This window comes from Carassius carassius, chromosome 21, assembly GCF_963082965.1.
Source record: "Carassius carassius chromosome 21, fCarCar2.1, whole genome shotgun sequence".
Taxonomy (NCBI): Eukaryota; Metazoa; Chordata; class Actinopteri; order Cypriniformes; family Cyprinidae; genus Carassius; species Carassius carassius.
In genome coordinates, this window is record NC_081775.1 from 9,453,106 (window position 1) to 9,479,739 (window position 26,634).

Below are 26,634 nucleotides of genomic sequence, written 5' to 3' on the forward strand. Positions count from 1 at the left end.
CTGCAGAGACGCTGCTCGGGAAACACGTGACAAAACGAGGCCAGCTATTGGCTATTCGCTACTTCTCCTGCTGTACTGGCTGAGTAAAACCTCCGGTGGCTCATTACTGCCACACTTTGGTCACCGCAGATTTGAAATATGCACGAAATGAGCCGCTTACAGCAAATAAAAGTTATTTAGCAACGAATCGATGACTAAATTAGTTGACAACTATTTTAATAATCGATTTTAATCGATTAAATCGATTCGTTGTTTCAGCTCTACACTGGTGTTTAAGGTCTATCGGAATTAAAATTCTCTCCATAGCATTCAAAACTGTTTTTGTACAGCGAAAACCTCATGCTTGCAAATCTATTCATAATAACCAACAATGTAAATAAGAGATTCAGTGAACTGAAGTGATCTGCAGCTTTAGTGATTATAAAGGCACCGCTCTTTTTGTTAACAACTCAATCATTTTTGAATAAAAACAGGTTTCTCACGTGACAACAGCATTTAAAGAATCCACAAAATTCTTGAGTCATCTCTGCATATTTAACTGAGAAAGTATTTTAACTTTCAAAAATTTTAGTAGGCCTGCAATAATTAATATTAAAAAAATGCATTCACCTGTGTGGCATCATAAATGAGAAATAACACACTAGCTCACGAAACACTATTTGGATTTGTTCAGACGTGCTGTCTTTGTGCATGAGTGTGTGCACACTAGTGTCTTGTCTCTTACACAGAGAGGGTACAATAGCTGAAAAGTAAAGCGGAGTTATTTTTAGACCAGTGCGATGACAATAATTTGCTGAACAATTTCCCATCATGCATAAGGCGACCACGCAGCCCAGCATTTTCTCCCTGATTAAACCTACCCTGTCACCAAAAAGCCACCCATTTGCTATTGTGCATCAGTTCACAAAAGAAAATAAACATTCGCTGACACTGACAACCTATTTTTACAGATCCTAGAATATTCCATTTCAATTATGCCCTGATCCAAGACAATTTAATCTAAAACAATATTAATTTATGTTAATTTTAGAGCTCTCAAAGCAATAACAGCAACTAACAAACTGATACAAATAGAAATGAACACTTTCAGTCTGAGATTTACAAGATAGATACGTTAGACATAAAGAGAAAACAAGAGACATACATAGTGGTGCTGAACTATATTTGACCAGTTAAGCAACAGTTTGCATGAACTTGCATTTTCCCTGCATTAGATAATAAAATAAAATCAATTTCGTATTTATTTTATATGAACTATAGAAGACATTTTAATATATTTGTTTTTTAATTTATCGTTATTGGTCAGTATTGGATATTTTTTGTGCATGCTCATTTCTATATATATATATATATATATATATATTTCTCTATTTAATATATTATCATTTTGTGATGCCCAAATTCACTTGTAAAAATTGGCCATTCTTTGGTCATATACCACAATTAGAAAATGATTATTTGTTAAGTCCATTAAGTCCATCTCTTTTCGCAACTTTCAATTGAAGAAACTCGTAGAAAAAAAATATTGTCCATTTTACATCATAAAACAATAGATTTACAGTTGAAAATGACAGAAAGTGCTTTGACACCTTATGGTTGTGAATCATTAGTGGCTAATGTGATAAACTAGCTTATACTTCATACTGTAATAAACGTAACCTCATGCATCTAAATAAATAAAGAAAATGTAGTTTTGAGAAAGTATCTTACATCTTTGACTTTTCAGATGTCACTTGGTTTATTTTCTTGATATCTACTGTGATTATATTAATTAAATTTTACGTGTTTTATAAAAGTAAATCAACTTTTAGGGGGCCCACTGTACAGTATATGATGTGTTTCTGTGTATGTTAAATACCCTGTGCAAAAAATACATTTACATCAAGTCTAGTAAGACTGGTACCACAACTTCCATCTAAGGACAACATAAAGCAGAACAGACTGCAGGATGACACACTCTTACTCAAACCATATAAGAGATGAACTGAGAACGAGGCAGTGCATGAGAAATCTCAACGGCACGTAGCACACAGCGACTGACTTCATTCAGGTCAGGGCTGATGACTCAGATTACATCTCTCAGCAAACATTCATCTCTATATGTCAAGAACTTCACTGGGAACGTACTTTTAACTAACTTTTCACTGTTTCCATATAATTCTTTCTACATTCTTTTTCTATGAAGTTTCCTGCCTCTATCACTTGTTCTTACACTCATGTAAAATTGGATTCCAGTTAGTGTGAGTAATGCAGCTCTTCCCAGAAACTACTCCACTGCTCTTGGCATCAGACCCTGTGTGAGTATTGTTCCTGAGGAAATCGCATCAACATTTACAACAGCAGACAACACCACATGATAACACATGACTGTTCTAACTTCACCTGTGCCGTTCTGTGTATAGAAACACTGCTAACAAGGTGAAACTAATGTATATCGTGCAAGCCAAAAGCAGTTTTTAAAGCAGCAGCTAGTTAATGTAGTTCCTGTGACTCAGTGGTAAAGTATTGCGTTAGCAAGCCAAAAGGTTGTGGGTTCGATTCCCAGGGAACACGTTAGGTAAAAATAAAAAATAAAATGTATAGCCTGAATGCACTGTAATTCGCTTTGGATAAAAGCATCTGCCAAATGCATAGATGTAAATGTAATAGAAAAAAATGGTGGTTTGTGTGTTCTCGGTCTAAAGGACAGTATTTGTGTGCCTGCAGTCACATCCTGTGTGTCTGAGCTCTGAAGTAAAACAAATATAAATTAACCAATCATAAAGCTCTCAGAACAGGCTGAAGGTGATTGTTAAAGATTAGAAAAGATGTGCTAAAACTGCCTGATTTACACTCTCTCCCATGTTTTATAGAAACCAGGTGCTGGTGTGACTTTTCTGTCAACTGGGAAAAAACGTGGGCAAACACATTCATTCGGTTTTTGTAAGCGTTTGTTGACTTACCATCATGTTTGGTCTCTCGGTGACCAGCGAGCCATCTTTGGCATAAGAGTACACAGTGAAATCCTCTGGAAGAAGCAATCTAAGGGCAAAACACAACTGTGTAAGGATTCACTGTTGCAGGTATCTAAACCTTTAACTGTCACCCACATTTGTGAACACGTCTACATTTTTTTTACTGTTTTGATCAAATAAATGCAGTCTGGAGAGACTCTTACAGAACAGTAGGTTATACACAAGCTTGTATTTCTGGCATATAAGATATTCCTGATGCTTTATAATGTATTTTAAAGATCAAACAAATATTTAACAGGTTCATGTAAAACACCATATGTCAGGAGAAATCAGGTTTGAGCATGGGCGAATGTGGGAAAACTTGACAACAGCATGACCCTGTGACCTTTAGTCACAAGCAGCAGCAGGAAAGAGAGCTGAGAGGAAGTGTTGAGTAAAGTACTGTGTAGCTCTGAGAAACAGAGAAGATTATCATAAAACTGTGTGTGAGTGTTTAAATTAAGTGATAATCTTTTTCAGCACAAAAAATGTGCTGAAATGTGCTGAAAATGTGCTTTCTCATGCTTTTGGTAAATTAGGCAGCGTATCATTTGTGCTTCTGTGTTATATGCCTGGTGGATTGTACATTATGCTTTTAGCACCCACAAAATGCAGGCGGGAAACAAATGTTAATAAAAAGGGATGTGTTCAGGTGCATTGACTGCAATGGCAGAGCGATGCTGTTTTGCATAATTCCTTCAGTGAATCATGCACTAAAACGATGCAGACGGCATATCTGTGTATATGGAGGATGAAATCGAGGGCATGCTGGGTGGGGGGTTGTTTTTGCTGAAGTGCAGATGTGGGGAATTGCAGCCAGACAGAAAAGAGCAATGGAGAAACTCTTACTTATGATTACATAATTCAAAATCATGTCTCTCTTCTAGAAGAATAATTTCATGTCTGATCTAAATTGATCTAGAGCTAGTTTCTTGTAAATTAAAAAAATTATTCTGATTCTCTCTTAGTTTATTTTGTTATGTGCACTTGTCATTAAGTTTTAATTAATTATTGCAAATGTTATGGCAAAGTCATTAATTACATAATAAATGTACATGGTCTTATTATGTTTCTGTTACTTACTATGTTTCTCAAAGATTATTTTGCAATTTAACAATTGAAAACCAAAAAAAAAAAAAAACCTGTAGCGACAACTTTGGCCACTTGGGCACTGTTATTTTTTTCTATTTTGACCAAAGCATTTAAAAATACATGAATATATGTGCATAACAACAACAACAAAGCAGCAGAAACTTTTTTTAATGGATTTAATAAATGTAATTTTGGAGAGAGAAAAAACACCAAATATGAGCAATATTAATAGCAATGTTTTGTTCAAATGTCAAAGTTAATAATATCATATACTACATTTCCAAGAATACAAACAAAATCCAATCCAAATACAAACATTATTTCCACATTTCAGAAAATAAACGTGTTGCAAATACAGTTTTTACATGTTGTTTATCTGGCTTTTTTTTCTTTCTTTTGCTTGCTCATCTTTTCCAATGGATACTGACAGAAAAGTTGCAATCATATGGATGTCACAAAGGTCAGGGGTTCAAGTTTACTGCTTGTTCTAAGATCCTGATCTGAGGAAGCCACATACTGTGTAAAAAATGTAATATCTGGTGATGAGCTGACCTTTATTTCACATCTCCTCTGCACCAGACGGTGAGCATAGCTGGAAATTGTCAACTTTTCTGAAAGAATTAACCTGCCACAACACATTTAGCACTGGCTGTCAAACTCAGTGTGCTTTGTGGCCATACTGTGTGTTATTTATATCCTACATCAAGAAGTGAAGAAATTTATCTTTGTTAGTAATGCAAAAGAAACAGTCGAGCAACAGATAAGGACAGCAGTTTTTAAGTGTTTTGCCTCGTTTTCTCATTTAGACTACTGCGTGATCGTCTTTGCCAGGAAACTTTGGTTTATTAACTGTGTGTCTTACACTGGTAAATACGTGCTGATGGACACCAACAGGGCACTTGAGTATTAGTTTTCTCCGCTTTAATTTTTGTATAGCTTGTTCTCAAATACTTATTTAGGTCACTTGTAGAGACTATGTGCTTTTAGATCTCTACTATCACTACTAACACTCGGAGGGCACGCAATATACGTCGAAGGAAGGCCTATCCGACAAATCTACGGCCTGTCCCTCTGACCTCTACTACTACGCTCTCTTTTCCAGTTGTTTTCTGAAACTGCCAGTCTGCTGTTAACAAAGCAGACTTCATTTCTTCTATTGATACTCATTCCGGTCTCAACCTCATGGCACTAACTGAGACTTGGATCAAACCTGAAGACACTGCCACTCCCCCAGCCCTCTCCACTAATTTCACTTGTTCCCACACTCCTCGTACCACTGGGAGGGGTGGAGGTACTGCTCTCCTTATATCAAAAGAATGGAAATTTGATCTTCAGTCATCACCTACAGGTAATGGTTTATTTGAATCACATGCAATTACTGTAAGCCACTGTTAAAATCCACTTTGTGGTCCTTTATTGTGCCCCAGGTCAATCGGGAAACTTCTTGGAGGAGTTGGATGTGCTGCTATCAAACTTTCCTGAAGATGGGACTCCTCTGGTACTGCTTGGTGACTTCAACATCCACCTAGATAAACCCCAGGCTGCTGACTTCAAAACTCTGCTCACCTCATTTGATCTCAAGCGAGTGTCTACTACTGCGACTCAGGCAACTAACTGGACCTCATCTACAAACGCTGTTGCTCCGTTGACAACTCTTTAGTTGCTCCACTGCACACCTCAGACCACTTCCTCATTACTGCTAGCCTAGCACTTATTCCTGAAGCGGCTCACACTCCAACGCAGGACACCTTTTGACAGAACCTACTCTCACTCTCTCCATCTCGCCTATCTTTCTATCTTTCTATCTTTCTATCTCTGTGGTTTCATCCTCACTTCCTTCACTCTCTCAGTTTTCAGCTCTGGACACGAACAGTGCTACGGACACTCTTTGCTCCACTCTAACCTCTTGCTTGGACAACTTTTGCCCACTGTCGTCTACAGTAGATCAGCACGCACCACCCCATCTGCCCCCTGGCTGTCCGATTTCTCCGATTCGAGGAAATGGCATAAATCAAGAAACTCTACCGACCTCAGTGTGTATCAGTCTGTCCTCTCTTCCTTCTCTGCAAATGTCTTCACTGCTAAAACATCCTACTACCAAAACAAAATTAACAACTGTTGTGACGCTCGGACACTCTTCAAATCTTTCTCTTCTCTTCTTAATCCACCTCCACCTCCATCGACTCTTACAGCTGACGACTTTGCAGTTTTCTTCACAAATAAGACTAGAACCATCAGTGACCAATTCTCTACACCGCAGACTGAGGATAACTGCACAACGACCAATGCACACTCTCTCTCCTCCTTCTCTCCTCTCTCAGAGATGGACGTTTCCAAACTTATCCTGTCCATCATCCTACTACTTGTCCACTTGATCCAATCCCCACTCACCTCCTTCAAGCGATCTCTTCTTTAGTCATACCTTCACTTACTCACATTATCAACTCCTCTCTTCACTCAGGAACGTTTCCCTCAGCATTTAAGCAGGCTCGGGTAAGCCCACTGCTTAAGAAACCATCTCTAAATCCAGCACTTCTAGAAAACTACAGACCGGTATCCCTTTTTCCATTCATTGCAAAGACACCTGAGCGAGCTGTGTTCAACCAACTCTCTATGTTCCTCAACCTCCTGGACAGCAACCAATCTGGCTTCAAAAGTGGCCACTCAACTGAGACTGCTCTGCTCTCAGTTACTAAAGCCCTGTGAATGCCAAGAGCAGCTTCAAAATACTCAGTACTCATCTTACTTGACCTATCTGCTGCTTTTGACACCGTTAATCACCAGATTCTCCTGTCTACCCTCAGAAAGATGGGCATTTCTGGAACTGCACTCCTGTGGTTGAAGTCCTACCTCTCTGATAGATCCTTCAGGGTGTATTGGAGGGTTGATGTTTCTAAGTCACAACAACTTGCTACTGGGGTTCCTCAAGGCTCAATACTTGGACCACTTCTCTTCTCCATCTACATTACGATCTGTCTTTCAGAAGCATGACTTTTCTTATAACTGCTACGCTGATGACACTCAACTCTTCTTCTCATTCCAACCGGATGACCCGACGGTAGTTGCTCACATTTCAGCCTGTTTGAGTGACATTTCTAGCTGGATGCATGACCATCACCTTCAGCTCAACCTTACTAAGACAGAACTGCTTGTGGTTCCAGCTAACCCACTGTTTCATCACAACATCTCTATACAGCTGGGTTTGTCAACCATAACTCCTTCCAGGACAGCCAGAAACCTAGGAAATGTGATGGATCATCAGTTAAACTTCACAGACCACATTGCTACAACGACCCGGTCCTGCAGATTTGCCTTATACAACATTAGGAAGATTAGACCATTCCTGTCAGAGCAAGCCACCCAACTTCTTGTCCAAGCTCTTGTTCTCTCCAGACTGGACTATTGTAATGTTCTCCTGGCGGGCCTTTCTGCATGTACTATCAAGCCTCTGCAACTGATCCAGAATGCAGCAGTGAAGGTTGTCTTCAATGAGCCAAAAAAAGCTCACGTTACTCCTCTCCACATCAGGTTACACTGGCTACCAGTAGCCGCTCGCATCAAATTCAAGGTACTGATGCTTGCCTACAAGATGACCACTGGCACGGCATCAACATACCTAAACTCACTAGTTCAATCTTATGTGCCCTCCAGAAATCTAACTGACAAAAACTAACTGAGACTTGTCATGGCGCTTGTATTCGTTGTTGTTCTCTTGTTTATCTGATTGCTTCTATTGTTCTCATGTGTAAGTCCCTTTGGATAAAAGTGTCTGCTAAATGATTAAATGTAAATGTCAAATATAATTTTTATAATTATAATTTTTACTCTGAAGGCACATTTCCAAAACATCTTGCAGCTCCAGCCCTTCAAAAAAGCAACAAAATGTTGAGCTAAAGAAAAAAAAAAGAATGTTTTTGCTGCTTGAGTATCTAAATATTGGAGTGAAGAGCACAGAATGTTCTGGATAAGCGTTAGAGGAGTACTGGCGGGTTTCATCCGGCATCTACCTGCATTACTTAAGATAACATTAGATAACAGGAGACGTGAAACGTCCACACCTCAGCTTTGTTCAGCTGCATGACAAGTCTGATATTATCAAGGAACTTAATCTGTTTGGCAATGAGGTAGTGGTCATTCAACAATGTCCGCCTACATGTCGCAATATTTCGAAATAAAGACCAGACATTTTTTGCATTCTGAGAGCTTTTGCAGCTTTGGTGTAAGGCACACTATGCAATGAACAACCATCAACAGTGAACAACCATCTAAAACCTTTAGTTTCTTTTAGGAAAGGATGGCACAAGGAAAATTAAGCTTCATTAATCCCATGCATTAACTTGAATGAGGCTCAAATGCTGACAGGGGAAAAGGCTAACAGTATTAAAACACTGCCGCATTCTGTACAACAAACACAGAAATATTACAACTAAACAATCTACTAAGAGAAATGTAATTTTGGTAATTAATTAAGGAAGGAGATGGTAATTAATTCAGGATGGAGGTATAGATATTAGAAACTAGGAAACATTTCAGTCATGTTACATTTCATCCTGTTACAGTCACTTTAAAACACTGTTTAACACTTTGGTTCTGAAAAGAAATAAAGCAATAATCGGTTATTTACCAACATCCACACAGTTCACAGGTACAGTTAAATATGTGCACTGCCATGTGAAACATTACAATGTAAAATAAAAGTTTTCTATGTGAATATATTTTAAAATGTAATTTATTTCTGTGACCAAAGCTGAATTTTCAGCATCATTTCTCCAGTCTTCAGTGACACATGATCCTTCAGAAATAATTGTACTGATTTGTTGCTCAAGAAACATTTATGATTATTATCAATGTTAAAAACAGTTTTCCTAATATAATATTTCTTCAGGATTATTTGTTAAATAGAACGTTTTTATTTGAAAAAGAAATGTAAATGTATTTGCTGTGACTTCAATTAGCAATTCAATGCATCCTTGCTGAATAAAAGTATTAATTTCTTTCAAAGTCAAGTCCATGCTAAGTCAAGAGCAAAGTTTTATACTTTTTTTTTTTCATCAATCAAGTAAGAAATATATATAATTTTAAGCTTAATCGTGGCAAACAAAAGCAAGGAAAGAGTATAAAACTACATTTCAGAGATGAAAAAAAAAATCTAATCTAATCTAATTAGTATCTCTAAATCTAGTTATCAAGCCATGCTTCAGAGAGCCTTGATTCCTGCCAAATGCATTGTTAATTACAAACCAAGTGTGAAAAACTGAATTTAGGCTTATGTTACCCAGTGTTTCCAAACCCTGCTTCTGGAGGCACACCAACAAGTGCAACTTCAAATCTCTTTATAATAAAACACACCAGGCCACCAGTAGAGACTCCAAGAGCTGGAGTGGATGAGTCAGATCTGTAGTGTTGGTGTGCATCCAGGATCACTGATGGGAAATGTACAACTTTGGTTTCATCATTTCTGTGGTGAAAAAAACAATTCTGGCCACGATATTAAACATTATAAACACAGTCTACATTTGTTCTCGCTTTACCCCATCTGTAGAGATCAAACATAAACAGTTTTTGGCCAAGTGTATTGACTTTAGGGGAGAACGTGAGAGCAGCTGAAGGAAAATACTCACTCATTTCTCTCCAGGATGACGACATGTTCTTTTCCTTGAGCTTGGATTATGTATGACACCTTAAAAAAAAAAAAAAAAGATAAACCATCAAACCATTACTCATTTACAGGTTAGGAAAACAAGCAGCATAAAGAGGATGTGAAAGGAGTCAAATATATTTTGACCTCCCCCCGTCCTGCTTGCCTTCCTACAGTAAGTGGTCTCTCTTTCCCATCAAAGATGACTCATTTCAAACTTAGTACGTTTCTGATGAAACCAAACAAAAACGTACATTTTGTTAAGTTTGTATTTCAAAAAAAAACCTTGATAAATTCTAGGTAACAATACACATTCGCAGGGCCGGATTGAACTCTTATCGTGACATAGGCAAAACAATTTTGCCCCCACCCTTCCTTATTAATAGGCCTATGTAATATTAGCACCACAGCAAAGAAATATATTTCCTAATCACTGGAAACCGTTACAGTGTTTTCTATTTACAATAAGCATTGCATTCAATTTTGCACCTGCCTAAACACACGCACATGTTCTGTGACATTTACTCTTGCTCTTTGTCTTTCCTTAAACTAAATATGATTATGAAATGGGATATTGTGGAAAACAAACTTTTGAAATACAAGAGTAACGAGAGTCACTTTATGGAAAAACCAGTGAATAAAAACTTAAATTTTGTCTGTTTGCATGAAGCTATCGTATGGCTTCACTTTTTTTGTGACCCCCCCCCCCCCCCCCCGCCCCTCCTTTTTGGTTATTTCTGGAAAACTGGTTGGAAGTTCTGCCTAAGATGTCCTTTTGTGTTTCACCAAATAATAATAAAAAAGAAAACAATGACTTATAAATAAGTTAATAACATAAGGGGAATTCAAGATAAAGTAACAAAAGTGTACAAAAGTGAACAAAAGTAGCCTTTTTAAATGTTCTGTTACAAACAAATGTTGTTCATGAAAAATGTCATCAAATGGATAATGTTGATTCGTTTTTTTTAAGTCAACAAAAATTCAGTGTGAATGTTTCTTCTTTATAAAAAGAGTTAAGGGGTTTGAAGGCTATGCCAGCAACACTGGGTTTTCCTAAACCCTCTGTCATCTATCAAACTCTGAGCGGCCCACTGTTTCTCAATGACACAGAGGTGAGATGAGCGTTGTGTGTGTGTTTGTGCCGTGCATCTCTCAGCGAGCTCCTGGCAGAAGCAGACTTTTAATAACTGCGCCCACGCTGCTGGGTATGTGTGCCGGCCGGATGGTTCCTGTGGCACTATCTTTGAAACACCACTGATGTAGATATGAGCATATACAAAATCACTGACAGGTCACAATTAACGGAAAAGAGGACATAGAGAGAATGAGAGGGACATGCTAAAGATCCTGTCCACAGAGCTAATTGTAGTGAGTGGAGCTCATGAAAACAAACCATTGAAGGGGTCATATGATGTGATTTCAATAGGGCTAAAAAAGCAGTAAAGCAGGTTCTGTAATCAGCTGTAAATCTCCATCACCTGCGCGCTTTCACATGGAGCAGTATTAACTACACCGAGCCATTGTGCACTGACAAGCTGCGCAAAACATGTGCAAAATATGAACGTGGTTCTTATTTTTGTGGTTCAGAACACAGTTTTTCTCTAAAAATAATTATGCAAGTTCTTTCCAAGAATATCATCCTTCTAATAAGGAATTTATTTTATTTATTTTTTTACATTGCGACATCAGGACAGTTGTGCCACTTTGACATTCTTGGCTTTATGCAGCCAAAAATCAATCAATTAATACATTGTTAATTCAGAGATCATAAACATATTGATTATGGACATTTAGCATTGAATTATTGTATTTAAGAATTGCATTTTTTTTTACTATTTTTCAATAATTTGCTAGAACTAAACAATAAAATAACAGTCATACCAGAGAGTCAATAATCAAATACTTTCTCTACTTTTAAAAGCCCAAACTTCACCTTGTTTTTACATTAATGTAATTGATTTTCCAAATGCTGAACGCGTGTGATTAAAAAGCAAATGTGTGTGCGAGAGGGGGATTGTTTACCTTATCTGCACTGTCCTGGTTTCTCCTCTGTCTGCTGATGCGTCTCGGTACCGTCACCTCATACGAGGAGAGCTGGGACGTCTGCTGGCTTACTGAGCCTATGAACAGAGACCGTCCCGTCACAATACACACACAATGAATTATACAAGCTATGCAGGAAAACAGTGAGACTTCAATATCTTGCACTGACTGGATCTACAGGCAATGCCATTCATTTCTCCATCTATTTCCCTCTATTATTTCTCCCACTGCAACAAAACATGTTTATATTTCACTGCTATTGTGATCATCATGGGTAATTAGATTTGAGTACAATTGACTGGTTGGCAATCGAGTGCCAAGTGTTTCCTGTAGGTGGAAATAGTGCTGTGCTGCCACGGGTATCATGACATGGAGAGAGAGAGAAAGACCTCAGGAAGGAAAGGCATCCCACCCACTCCTGAGTCATCACGCAACAAGCTGGATGAGACTTCCTGTGCTGCTTTCCCGAAAAGAATGAAGCGCAGACCAGACAGAACAATTCATAATGCTTGCTTGCTTGGTCTCTTCACTGAACATTCACATTAAATCTCAGATTTATCTTGATGTCCTTCAGACATTCACATTAGCGCTAGTGTAGGAGCCTCTCCGTTTCTATACCTTAAATACTAAAATACGTGTATATGTATGTAAGCAGTCATTAACTCGACTTTCAGTACACGTATTACACAGAGCTAAATGTAGTCAGTGTGGACAGAACTGTCACATGCTCCATCAGACCAGTGCTGCGCTGTCACCACATCTTCATTTATCATGTATGTGTGCCATGAAATCTTATAAAATAATGTGCTGAATTATTGAGAATATTATATTTACACTCACTGGCCACTTTATTAGGTATAACTTGCTAGTACCGAGTTGGACCCCCTTTTGCCTTCAGAACTGCCTTAATTCTTCGTGGCATAGATTCAACAAGGTGCTGGAAACACTCCTAAGAGATTTTGGTCCGTATTGACATGATAGCATCACACAGTTACTGCAGATTTGTCGGCTGCACATCCAAGATGTGAATCTCCCGTTCCACCACATCCCAAAGCTGCTCCATTGGATTGAGATCTGGTGACTGTGGAGGCCATTTGAGTAAAGTGAACTCAGTGTCATGTTCAAGAAACCAGTCTGAGATGATCTGAGCTTTGTGGCATGGTGCATTATCCTGCTGGACGTAGTCATCAGAAGATGGGCCAAAAAAATATCCCCCACACCATAACACCACCACCACCAGCCTGAACCACTGAGACAAGGCAGGATGGATCCGTGCTTTCATGTTCTTTACACCAAATTCTGACTCTTCCATCTGAATGTCACAGCAGAAATCGAGACTCATCTGACCAGGCAACGTTTTTTCAATCTTCTATTGTCCAATTTTGGTGAGACTTGTAGCCTCTGTTTCCTGTTCTCATCTGACAGGAGCAGCACCCTGTGTGGTCTTCTGCTGCTGTAGCCCATCTGCTTCAGGGTTCCATGTATTGTGTGTTCAGAGATGGTATTCTGCATACCTTGTTTGTAACGAGTGGTTATGTGAGTTACTGTTGCCTTCTATCTTCTCTAACCAGTCTGCCCATTCTCCTCTGACCTCTGACATCAACAAGCCATTTTCGTCCACACAACTGCCACTCACAGGACTGGTTTTCCTTCAATAAAATTCTAATTTGCTGCTTACTAATAGTAAGTTAGTTGTAAAGTTTAGGCATTGTGTCATTTTCAAGGGATCTAGATTATGGTCATGCAGAACAAGGCATTAATACGTGCCTAGTAATAAGTAGGCCTACTAAAAAACAGCCAATATGCTAGTAATATGCATGCTAATAAGTAACTAGCTAATAGTAATAACTGGTCCTTAAAATAAAGCATTACCATTTTTTTTACTACATTTTCCTGCTGTATTAGCTACGTGTCACTCAAGACTTGTTTTGGTAACATTTCACTAAATGTTTTCATTTGTAATTAACTACATTAGTTAACATGAACAATGAGAAATAATTTAATTCATTTCTTTAAACTTACTTCTACATTATTTACTTTTACTTCTACATTATTTATTTATCTTAGTTAATGTTAATTTCTACATTTACTAATACATTAACCCTTAAACAGGCAAGAGTGGAAAATGATAAGCAAAAAATATTTTCATGTCATTTTTTACATCATCTGAGCTTAAGTAAAACATATCCAAAAGAATTTTTGAAATATTTGATATATTTTGGATTTTATGAGCTGTGACTCCCAGGTCACGTTGCCTGATTAGGGTATAAAAAAAGGACCAAGTCATTAATCTGTTAACTGTTACTGGCCTATTTGCCACTGCATGCTTAAAACAATTATATCCTATACTTTACCTGATGTAAATGTTGACAAATTATATATCATTCAAAAGATTACGAACTCAAGATTCAGCCTGTGAAAACCATTTTGAAATCGGACCTTGCTTTATCATAAAAATGGTACTCTGTTACCCCCCATTTTTTAAATAGGCATTAAAGTGCACTATCCAAACTTAAATTGCTGTAATTTATGAACACTTTGGAATATAAACCTAAGGTTGGTCCCTTTTTAAAGAAGACAATTAGCAGATTCTGGCAAAATTGGATTTTTTTCAAGAAATTAAAGTATCAAAAAGTTATAGAAGTTTAAATGTACTGTAAATAATATGCGCTATATTAATTTTATTATATTTGATTTATTATAAATATTTTACATAACAGGTTTTACTCTAAAATTGGTATAAAATTAAAGCCTTGTGTCTAAATAAGTTATGTTACAAATTTGAAGTTGATGTGAAAAAAATTGAGGTTCATGTGAGATTTTATTTAGGGCGTCATACCACACACATCCACTGGGAGTTATCAAAACTATTTTGAATTTTGCTTAATGATTTTTCTCTAGATTTCTCTGTGAATTTCACTTCTATCTCAAAATAACCACCAAATATGAAATCCTGAGACTCAGACCTTTCCAATGATATGTTTGTTGCCAAGATTATAAAAAGTTTTGGTTCTAGAAGACCGTAATGCATAATGTTTTATGACACTTGACCCTGCCCACTAAGGGGGAGGTTACCGCCATTAGATTTTAAAGTACCATTTCCATGGTAAAGCAATGTCCAATTTCAAAATGGTTTTCACAGGATGAGTCTTCTAAGCTTTCAAATGATATATGATTTATGATGATTACTAAAAGATTTAGTAAAAGACAACAGAGAAAAAGACAACAAAAAAAAAAGAGTGCCAAGCATCCCACAGGTGGGACAGTGACAGTTATGGGTTTAATTTATTTTAACAAGCTCCTCACCCCTAGTTGATGGTGTCAGGTTTTGTATTACACAATTTGAACTACTTTATAAAAAAAAAAAAAAAAACTTTTCTAACCTTGACAAAACACAAATCATCAGAACGTTCTGAGTCTTACGGTTCCATCTGCCAACTGTTTTTTGATATTGAGACTGAAATGTATAAATTTGATACAGGAGAATGCATAAAAAAACACCCAGTGGCTATTTTTGGTACAACGCCTTAAAATCTCATGGGAAGTTACATTTTGTGATATCAAATCAAAATTTAGAACACAAATTGGTTAGACATATGACTTTGATTTGATAGTAATTTTAGAGTAAAAATTATTTTAAATTACAACCATTTAAATTTAGTGTAATGTAATGTATATTCTCAATTTACTCAATATTCTCTTTTTTATACCCTAAACAGGCAACGTGACTCAGGAGTATGTAACAAATATCAACATAAACAACATATGACTAAATTTTTTTCTTCAACACCCTAAGACAATGTTCAGAATTAATGTTAGCAGTAATAGAATTTTTTTTCCAAAAGAAAAGTAAGTTTAATATTTAATTAACTACCTCAAAATCTGAATGTTCTCCACCACTGGAAGCTATGTTGGATTTAGATCAGGCTGACTAATATACCACTGAAAACTTGAAGCAAATCATGTGACCAGCATACTTGAGACAGACCAGGCATTGATAAATGATAAAAGGATTTAATTAAAAAATTGTTCTTATGCCCCAAAAAAGACAATAAAAACTATGTGACTCATGGGTCACGTTGCCTGATTTAGGGTTAAACAAAAGTTGTTTCTGTAACATTTGTTAATGCATGGTGAACTGGCATTATTAACTTACATTAACAAAGGTTAATATATTCTGTAAAAATATATTACTCATGTTATCTAAAGCATTAACTAAAGTTAACAAATGGTAGAGTGTTATCCTTATTTTTAAATTAAGAGACACGTTTTTTCACAGTTTCAAATTGTTGACAATTTAGAGAGATCACTTAACCAAGACAATGTCCTTGTCCTAATTCAAATTATGGTAGACTTAAATGCAGTTCTTCTACTGGATTCCACAAATTAGCTCTTAAGTGTGGCAGAAATGACTTACATGCATTTCATACTGATCTTAAAGTTAGAGCCAGTAAGACTCAAGTGCGAGGAGATGCCCATAAATTCGGAATTAGCCCAAATACGCTATTATTGAACTGCTTAAGCTTCTTAAACCTTCACGCAGCCAGACGAGGCAGAGGAGAAGGTATATAGACAAGACATGATATTGTTTCCTATCAAAATCAAATCTCTCTATAGGACAGACAAGAGTACAGCTTTGCTCTGAAAGGCTCAAACTCAAACAATGTAAACCAATAAGAGCATAAGGTCTATGGCAAGCTTTTTTATCATTTAATCTTTGAAACTGAACTGCACTTATATGTTACTAGTGCAAAATTTGTAATAACAAATAATTCAACAGTGACTCGCAGGTTTTTCAACATTTAATGAAAGTAAACAATTGATACTTATATTTATTACAAAAGTAGAGAGTATCCATTAAATAAGTTACAAGAATATATTCATCACATATTAGTCATTTGTTCATTTACTGTTGTTTTGTTACTAGTCACTAACTGCTAATTTTTGCCATCAACTTCTGTGGATCTGCACTTGTTGCCAACACTGCATTAAAGGTCTCCTTCTTCATGATCCCATGTTTTAAACTTTAATTAGTGTGTCATGTTGTTGTTAGAATATAAATAATATCTGTAAAATTCTAAAGCTCAAAGTTCAATGCCAAGCAAGATATTTTATTTAACAGAAGTCGCCTACAAAAAACGACCCGTTTGGACTACAGCCCTCTAGTTCCTGCAGTAATGACGTCACTAAAACAGTTTTTTGACTAACCTCCGCCAACATCAATTCACAAACAGGGGGGCATGGTCTTGTTGCGCTCAGACGGAGAAGAAGGAAGAGCTGCGTTTGTGTTTGTCGCCATGTCGTTGAAACTAGGGCTGTCACTTTTGTGAAAAAATCATTTTCGATTTTAAAGACATTAGTGTTCATTGAATCGATTGTAAAATCGATTTTCCATGTCTAAAAAAAGACGTTTCCTTTTTCAACGTCAAATAACGGACGAACGTAATAAGAGCGCTGGAAACGCACAAGTCAGCAACATTTTTTATTTATTGGCATGAAGTTTCGTGCAGAATAACAAACAGCAACAGGAGTGCAACATTCTCGAAAAAAAATATATGTGCAGAGGGGACGGCTGCCATAACAAATGAAAAACATCACTGCAGGCTTCAACCCGGCTGCATTTATGATTTAGGCAATTCAAAAATCTCCAAGAATATTTTAAATAATGATTCAATCCATTTCAAACAACTGACTTGAGAAACAAGCAATGTGTTTTTTTTTTTTTTTTTATTGAACGTAACCGACACTTTGGCCAGGCGGCACTAGGCAGCCATTACAAATTTATTGGACAGGAAAACAAGTTGATCAACATTTTCGGGGTCCAGACCAGAGTGTTTTTTATTCACTATATGTCCAGCTGTTGAGAAGACGCGCTCCGACCGCACTGATGTCCCAGGAACACTCAGGTACAGCTGCGCAAGGTGGGGATATTACTGCCAATTTTCCACCACAAAAGCCGGTCGCTGTCAGCTTGCAATGGTCCTTTTCATAACTCAGAATCTCCTGTAAATAGATGTGTGAATGAGGTGAATTTGCATCTACCGCGCCGCGAGACCTCCAGATGCGCTAAACGCGTCTTTACATTGACTAAACATTGAAATCATTCGCGCCAGATGCTCTATTCGCGTTTGGTGTGAACGCAGAGGTCGCTTTCGAGGTCACTGGGTCTTATAGGCGCGTAAAATTGCTGGTATTTTCTGTCTAGCTTTCGCAACGCATACTGCACTTTCGGAATTCTTTATTTTCTTTTTCTGCTTGTTTGTGAGTTTTGTTACATCTATATTTTTTAATTGTTTAATTATTTTAAAATTAATAGAGTACATATTTGGTTAAAATCGATTCCCTATTTTCATTTTCGAAACTTTTTTTGGTTGGTCCGATCGATTGTGCAATCGATTTTCGAACTAAAAGTGACAGCCCTAGTTGAAGTCCAATCATCTTTGTTTGGGCTTCCCAGGGAAGCTGTACTTAGAGATTAAAGGTTACAATTTATGTTTAAATTGGTTCCCGAAAATTATAATCCACATGTAAAACTATGTGCAGCACATTTTGCTGAGGACAGCTTCCTCAATCTCAATCCGTTTAATGCCAGATTCGCACAAAGATTATTCTTGAAAGATGGAGCAGTTCCCTCTTTGTCTGGAGAAGGCGTTGTTTATGGACCACAACCGGTAAGTGTCTTTTTATTATTTAAGTTTGTGCGTTTAACAGTTTCTGTAACTTATTACACAAAGGGCAACGCTGTTTAGCTTTGTTAACTAGATGTTAGGGCTGTGCAAAAAAACGAATGCGATTTTCATGCGCATCTCATTAGTAAAAACGCTCCTGTGATTATAAGTACATCTCCAGCACATGCTCCTGCACACTTGCTTCTCAAAACTAGTCCAATCGCGTTTCCAGGAGTGCAGCCTTCTCTAAGCTGCTGTCGAATCACAACACAGGAACCGCTGGCACAATCAGAACTCATTACGTATTTCTGAAGGAGGGACTTTATAGAACAAGGAAGTCATCAGCCCGTTTTTATGACAGTGAAAACAGCGGTATACAGATAGGTGAATTGTGTGAAAAATACTGTTTTTTTACATGCAAAACATGAACACATGTTATATCGCACACTGTAAGCACAATCAAAGCTTCAAAAAAGCGGGACCTTTAAGTCTTTCCAATTGTGACAGTAACTTTTCATTACACACCAGTAATTAGTTGTTAATAACTAACCCAATAGTTAGTGGTTTTTATTCCAGTTTTACCAGTATTTAAGATACAATGAGGAGAGCAAAGTAATTAGTAAGACATGAATGTGTTTCTAGTAACTTTTATCTCACTACAGTTACTTTTTACCTGTCATTTATATAGGGCCCATCAGCTTTATTTTGTACTGGAAATGAAGTACACAAAGCTAAAATTTCAGTAGCATTCTTTTTACACCTTAATATTCATAAACTCTGGTCCATATGCAATTAATGATGAGGACAGCCCCACTTTTGAGTTATTCATTTAAAATTTGCCAAATTCAGTGATATTCCACACTTTTTACGATTGGATTCTGTCCACGTTTTCTGCATCACATCACCAAAATCACAGTCGGCTACATCTACCAGCTACTCAGAATTATTACTTTAAAGTTAAACAACAACAACAGCAAAAAAAAAAAAAAAAAACAGATTGTGCTAGTAAAATAAAAAATAAAAGTTACTAGCAAAAACTGGAACACAAAAGAAGTTCCAAGTGTCAACTTGGAAACCTGAAACTGATACTAGTAGGCAAATAAACAGTTGACAGTAAATCTAAAACAGCTAGCAGTAACATCTGAATATATATATATATATATATATATATATATATATATATATATATATATATATATATATATATATATATATATATATATATATATATATATTACTTGTTACTACTACTTAGGACGTGCTAGTAACATAATAGCAGCTATTTCGTTTTAAGGAACACGTTAAGACGGCTTGCCATATTGGTGCCTATTTCCTAGTGTTATTTTAAGTGAACAAAAATGTCTTGTATCAAAGAGCCAGCAGTGTGAAGAGTTGTGGACATCAGGTGTGGTCTCTCACCTCGAGTGCAGTCGATGAGCGCGTGCAGCATCAGACACATAAAGAAGCCTTGAGCGAGACGACAGCAAACTGCATTCAGCATGTCTGTGAAGTATCTCTAACAAACCGCCGTCCCACAGTAACGTCAAATGTTGTCCTCTCTTCCTTATCCAGGCGTTGTCCTCCAGGCAATGGCAATAAGCCCTCTCTCCACATAACGTTCCCGTGGAGAATTTTTTTTAAAATATTCCGCACATTTTCAGCTACCTGGTTATTTTGCTATACTTTATCCTTGTGTAATAAATTTGTTATGGAGTTATCCGGATGTGCTTGTATGGCAGCAAATGGTGCAGTTTCAGTTGCCTGTTGTAAATCTCTGGATTAGGAGATGACTCGCTCAATGCGCCCTGACTGTAGAGCGCGAGACCGAGCATGCGCCACCCAACAGACTGCCTTTTAACCCTTTACTTTGTACTGCAGTGACAATACAAACCACCAGAACACCGATCCACATGTGCTTTTTAATAACTCGGTCGCTAGCAAAAGAAGGTACTAAGGGAAGGAAAACAAAAATCGCCTTTTAAAGTAGTGCACTAGACTGGTTTTGATGCTTTTTAGTTAGGGATAGCCTAAAAACTACACATGCATTTAACTCAATGTGTAAACTTAACTACGACGTTTTGCCCTTTTGAAACAACTATCGGTTATTTGTAGTTAAGTCTATTAATTGTCACCAAGGAAGCGAAGAAAAATGAGAGTGAACTCACTGTTAAGGAACTAAACAAAACTGCAAGTAATATAGTTTGACTCGGCCCCTCAAAAGAGTGCATCTTGTTATTGCGAGAGCTCCAACAACTGATGCTTTTCAAAGATTGTACATGTATGGATTAGATTTTAATAGTAGAGCGTAATTATCTTGGATGACTTTACTTTGTCATTAGGATATGTCCCCAAAACCTTCAAACTGGCTGTTATTAAGCCTCTCATCAAAAAAAAAAACACACACAACTTGACCCCAAAGAACTAGTTAATTATAGACCAATCTGAATCTCCCTTTTCTGTCCAAGATACTAGAAAAAGGTGGTATCCTCACAATTATATTCCTTCTTAGAGAAAAATGGTATCTGTGAGGATTTCCAGTCAGGATTTAGACCGTATCATAGTACTGAGACTGCTCTCCTTAGAGTTACAAATTACTTGCTCTTATCATCTGATCGTAGTTGTATCTCTCTATTAGTTCTATTGGGTCTTAGTGCTGCGTTTGACACAAATGACCACAACATTCTTTTGCATAGACTTGAACACTTTGTTGGCATTAATGGAAGTGCATTAGCACGGTTTAAATTGTACTTATATGACCGCCATTAGTTCGTAGCAGTGAATGAAGAGGTATCATATCGATCACAAGTGCAGTATGGAGTACCTCAAGGCTCAGTACTAGGGCCGCTACTCTTCACGATTTATATGTTATGTTTAATATATTTAACAACATTTATAATTATTAATATTTTATAATCATATTGAATTATGGGGAAATTGCCTTTGGAAACTTGAGTGGAAAGATTATTATTATTATTTTTTTTTTTTATAAAACTCTGATTATGTAACGATTTAAGTTTTTTTGTGAAGAGTAAACTCATTAAATAATAATTTAAAAAATCCCAAATCATTCAGCCCTAAAGAGTTAAACATTTTTTTTTTCAAAATCATGCAACCCCGATTTGATCTGATTTGTAATAAGCCGACACATTTTTTTTCTAAAAGGTAAAATTGTTACGATTGAAGACCAAGGGAAACACAGGAGACAAGAGATCCAATCGCAGTGTGGGTTTTAATGGGTAATCCAAATCAGAAATCAACAAGCAGGGGTCAAAACCATAAATCCATCCAACAAATAAACAAACAGGGAAGGAACAGGAACAGGAACTCGGAAGACGAGGAACTCGGAAGGCGAGGAAACTGGGTGACGGAAAGAAAGGACTCCATGAAGACAAACAGAAAAGACCGGTTAATATAGGCAGGGTAATGACTATCAAGTGAAGACACCTGAGTGCAATTAACAGGATTGCAATTACTGTGATGTAGGGACAAGGCTTAGTGGGAATTGTAGTGCCTTTATAAAGTAATTTATAAAGCAAGTACTTTTCAACAAGGAAAAAAATCTTTTATGACATTGTGCCACCAGGAGGCTCTCTGAAGACAACAGCAGAAGCAGATTCTGAATCAATTCAAGCTCAGTGGTGGAACCGCGAGTCCCCACTTCCTCTTCACACACCTGACATACTGCCCCTCATTGATGCTGGGATAAAATATTGCCAAAATCCCTGGTTCCCTAAGTTACAGCCTGTTGACTTCCCTTGTCATGTTATCTGTCAAAGACTTTTCCTCACATTCATCCCCAGCAATGGTAACAGACAGCGATGAGCACCACCTGTGTCTTCCTATAGCAGTGTCAGTTAATACATTCGACACAATCCCACGAGCTGCACACAGACTGGTCAAGAAGTGCGTGCCTTCGTCATCCATGCATGTTCACACATGTGGCATTCTGGGATTGCAGCACAATGGGAGATGGGATCTGCTTTAACACGCTTTCTGAGGACGGGGCTGCAATCAGCAGCCCACCAACATTGGAGGGTGACGCTAACAGAAGGCATGAGGTGACCAATCACAGCCTGAGGGCAAAGATAATACAGAGGATTGAAGAAGAGCCTGTTCTGCCTGTTCACAGTCTATATTGATGATCTGCCACCCTGATAGAGGATCAAGACCAGAACTGAACCTGTATCTTCCACACGAGCACCAAGGCTCAGCATGTCTAAAGCATGTTCAGTGGCCATACACCATTATACTTATACTTAGGCAGGGAATATAGCTCTACATAGAAAAATAAGGGGACAGAATTGTACCTTACAACAATTTTTCCCTGCATGGAGCAGAACCCTAATAAGACATATTAAGCAGTTCTATGTTACATCATCAATTCAAAAATCAATCAGTTCTTTCTCATAATGTGCATGAGGAAAGGATCTTACATGGTTTGTTTGCCTGCTGCTTGTAAAGTGTTTGAGCTACTTGAAACACTTTCAGGCGTTTAAATTTGTTATTTAAAGTATATTTATCTTAAAATAGTTTTCCAAAACGCCCGAGTGTCTTAAACACTATTTCGGGAAAAAAAATATTATTAAAATCTTTGCTTTATGCTATATATGACCTATCCTGCTGTATATTTTATAACAAATAGCCTAACAGTAACGTTGATGGGAGTTTTAATTCTAGTTAAATCAGTTTGTTACAAGAGAACATTTAGAATTTTCACAGCCTGCAACCGTGCTTTCCAAGATTATCCAAATAGATTTGGGAAGAAATAATAGCGGCTTTTGTTTGATGAATAGTCATTGTGGTTCATGTGTTGGAAAACCCGGAAACAGGCATCAGGTGAAGTCGAAAGAGAAAGTCTTATCCTCATTATGGTGATAAATGTGTCTTCGATGCGCGCGAGAACCTGAGACTATCATAACGATCATCAGGCAAGTCTTTTATTAACTTTGCTGTAATTTCTACAGAATTAAATGAGATAGAAGTAAAATACGCGTTTGTTTTCATTCTGAATAAACCTGTTTGCTTCTCGCGGGTGACATGCCACCGCACTTGGTTTATCTTAATGAAATAATTATAATAAATACTGATGAAACAATCGATATAAAATCCTCTAAACATAATTTTCTCGGTTTTGACTTTTATTCATACATTATTTGTAAGGTGTGTGCAATTATCACATGAACAGGTCTGACAGGTTGTTTGACATGTTAAAAAACAAAACAAAAAAACGCTTAACCAGTATCATACATTTCATAAATGTACAGTAGGCCTAGTTAACGATACACATTATGAATAGACATTATTTCTACATATGTTTAGAGAGTCCGTTTCATCATGTCCCTGGAGGAGACGGTGGAGATGCTTTTGAAGGGAGAGGGACTGGAAGTGACCGAGCTTCACTTCGCTCCTGAACACAAGAAGCCAGTCACACGCAAAAACACATGCTTTGCTGTCTGTGCGCTCATCTTCAACTCTAAGGTACGGTCAGAATCGATACATAGTGCATTCTTTGCTTGGAAAACGTCTTATGAAAGCATCAAAAAAAAAACAAAAAAAAAAAAAAAAACATTCGGTTTTCCTTGCTAACAGGGAACGGTCTCAGAAGTTTGGCTAACGTTCTGGCAAGGTTATAAACGAACTTTCTCTCGGTAACATCAACAGAACGTTGGTTGAATGTTATCTGGTTTTCAGATGTTTCAGGTTTGCAAAATTATAAAATAGAACGTTACCTTTTGCATAAGAAAGAACAACAATTTAAGATATGAAACAGATTTCATAACGAGAACGATAGTAAACCTTTTAGAACATATTTCTGTTAGTTGGTTTAGAGCTGATTAACTTAGACTCTGTCATTAAGCTTCTTAAAAATACATGAGATCAATACAAAGTGAATAAAAAAATAGCCTAAATAAAGATAACTGACCTTCCTAATTAAAGCTGCAGTCGGTAACTTTTGACGCTCTAGCGGTTAATAAACAGAACTGCTTGCGTCTTGCGGAAGAACATTGTAGCCGGAGCTACTTCTCTCTGTTTATGTCTTTGAAGAATCACAAAGGTACCGGGTTACTCCGCCGCGGTACCCCCGAAGCAATGTAAAATAGTCCGAATATAAACACTTATTATAGATGTACCCTAGTGATTCAGGACAGGCTAAAAACACGGTTTGGAAAATGGATTCATTGTGTACTCGCTTATTATATACATTTTGTAAATCTTGAACACAAAAAAAGTTACGGACCCCGCAGCTCTGATTGGTTGTTTCTTACCAGGAGCGGTCGAATTTCTGCAAATGGCAATAGGACCACTGGGAGGAGCCAGAGGAGCTTGATTTTTTCACAGATTATCTGTCTCATATTCTACTGTCAGGACATAATGACAGGTTTCACAAATACATTTTTACAAAAGTTACCTACTTCAGCTTTAACTGTCTTGCTGTAATTTTTTTTTAATTTAGCCAAATTTTAAATCCTTTATTTGCAATTATCACATACATAGTAATTAATAAACCTTGTTATTCCAAAAGGTTTAGGTGCAGAATAATATTAATATTTGTGGCTAGGAGCTCATAAGAGTCAAAATACATATACAATATGTTCTTACATCCATGCAAAGATGTTTTCTCAATAATCTAAAATGCCTGTCTTTAAAGCAACACCATGTAACTAAGCCATGTCTTACACTTTAATAAACTTATAATAATCATTTATATTGCAGAGCTGTCAGTCAGTCTAGATTTTACAGAAAATTACATATGTTACATCAGAGAAAAGTAGCTCTGGCTATGTAATGTGAAGTTTTATGTTAGTGTCACAGCAAACTAGAAAAATTGATCATTAATCATTAAAAAATTATGATGTTATTTATTTGTCTATTCACTCTGATTATTTTTTAACCACTTTAACTATTTATGTATTTTATTAGTAAGCTTTAAGTTGTGCATATGTGTCTTTGTTTGACAGAACGAGGTGTTGATGATTCAGGAGGCAAAGGCAGTTTGTCTTGGTTCATGGTATCTCCCTGCAGGTCGTATAGAAGATGGTGAAAGTATTGAAGAAGCCCTAAAGAGAGAGGTGCAAGAGGAGGCGGGAATAGACTGTCAGCCAATCACACTGCTGCAGATTCAAGAAAAAGGGCCAAGCTGGATCCGCTTTGCTTTTCTAGCAGAGAAAACAGGTTAGATATGTAAAGGTTCTATAACTTGCTTGTTAATGTAGTTATATAATTGTCACACAGTTGCTCAGTGGTTCTCTCACTGTTCTTCCATCCACCAGGGGGCTCTCTGAAGACACCAGAAGAAGCAAACGCCGACTCGCTGCAAGCTCAGTGGTACGATCGCGAAACTCTGCCTAAGAATATCCGTAAACATGACATTCTCACCCTCATTGATGCTGGGATAAGATATCACCAAAGTCCCTGGTTCTCAGAGTTACAGCCTGTCGACTTTCCCAGTGACGTCGTCTGCCAAAGGCTTCTTCTCGCATTCACCTCCAGCGACGCTAACCCTGAAAACGGTGAGGAAGAACGCATATGGCTGTTGCTGAGTAAAGACTCCCAACTTCCTGTTGCAGCCTCCGTCGAAGCACAAACTCTCACATTCACAGCAAAACAGCTGGTTAAGTATTGCATGCCCTCCAGTTATGAGCAGCTAAGCGTGAACACCTGTGGGATTCTGGGAGTGCAGCACAACGGGAGAGCTCCCGGCCAAACTGATGGAGTCTGTTTAAACACTCTTGTGCTGCTGGAGTATGAGGAAGAGGAGGAAATCAGTCTCAGCAGTCCACCCAAACCAGAGGATGCTGGGTTCAGATGGCATGAGGTGACCAATCAGATCCTGAGGACTGAGATCCTGCAGAAGATTAAGGAAGGCTCTGTCCTGCCTGTTCAGAGCATATGAATGGGAACACAACAGCTTCTCCTGGATTCTTTACTGAAGACGTTTAACACTCATGGTGCTGTGAAGTTTATTTCTGATCTGGCTACGGTTTTATTCCAGCAGCTTTACCTCAAACTGTCACTTTCAGCATTAATGCTGCTAGCTTACACCAAGTACGAGAATTATAACGGTAATGATATAGTTTTCAAAATGAGTTTAATTCTAAATCTAAAAGAATAGAAGCATCCACAGTGCAACTATAACAATGACACAGAAGAATTACATAACTTTTTCCCAGCTGATTGATAATTTTTCAAATATCCAGTT

General features: G+C 37.4%; 2 protein-coding genes and 1 pseudogene across 2 annotated transcripts in view; 2 read left to right on the forward strand and 1 right to left on the reverse strand.

The window, feature by feature from the left end:
* Nucleotides 1-20,261, reverse strand: part of LOC132097488 (disintegrin and metalloproteinase domain-containing protein 9-like) — a 40,487-nt gene extending 20,226 nt beyond the window's left edge. Inside the window, exons 1-4 of the mRNA XM_059503224.1 lie at nt 19,854-20,261; nt 11,746-11,843; nt 9,707-9,765; nt 2,943-3,021 (exon numbers count right to left, since the gene is read on the reverse strand). Coding sequence (XP_059359207.1) covers nt 2,943-3,021; nt 9,707-9,765; nt 11,746-11,843; nt 19,854-19,935 — 318 coding nt within the window. The 5' untranslated portion in view covers nt 19,936-20,261. The remainder of the gene's footprint in view (nt 1-2,942; nt 3,022-9,706; nt 9,766-11,745; nt 11,844-19,853) is intronic.
* LOC132098251 (8-oxo-dGDP phosphatase NUDT18-like) lies at nt 20,221-22,573 on the forward strand (annotated as a pseudogene).
* A 681-nt stretch (nt 22,574-23,254) lies between these two features.
* On the forward strand, nt 23,255-26,381 carry LOC132097103 (8-oxo-dGDP phosphatase NUDT18-like). The gene is made up of 4 exons (XM_059502727.1): nt 23,255-23,366; nt 23,758-23,912; nt 25,394-25,607; nt 25,706-26,381. Exons 2-4 carry the CDS (start codon nt 23,769-23,771, stop codon nt 26,326-26,328), a joined length of 981 nt encoding a protein of 326 aa, XP_059358710.1. The 5' UTR covers nt 23,255-23,366; nt 23,758-23,768; the 3' UTR covers nt 26,329-26,381.
* Nucleotides 26,382-26,634: the final 253 nt, after the last annotated feature.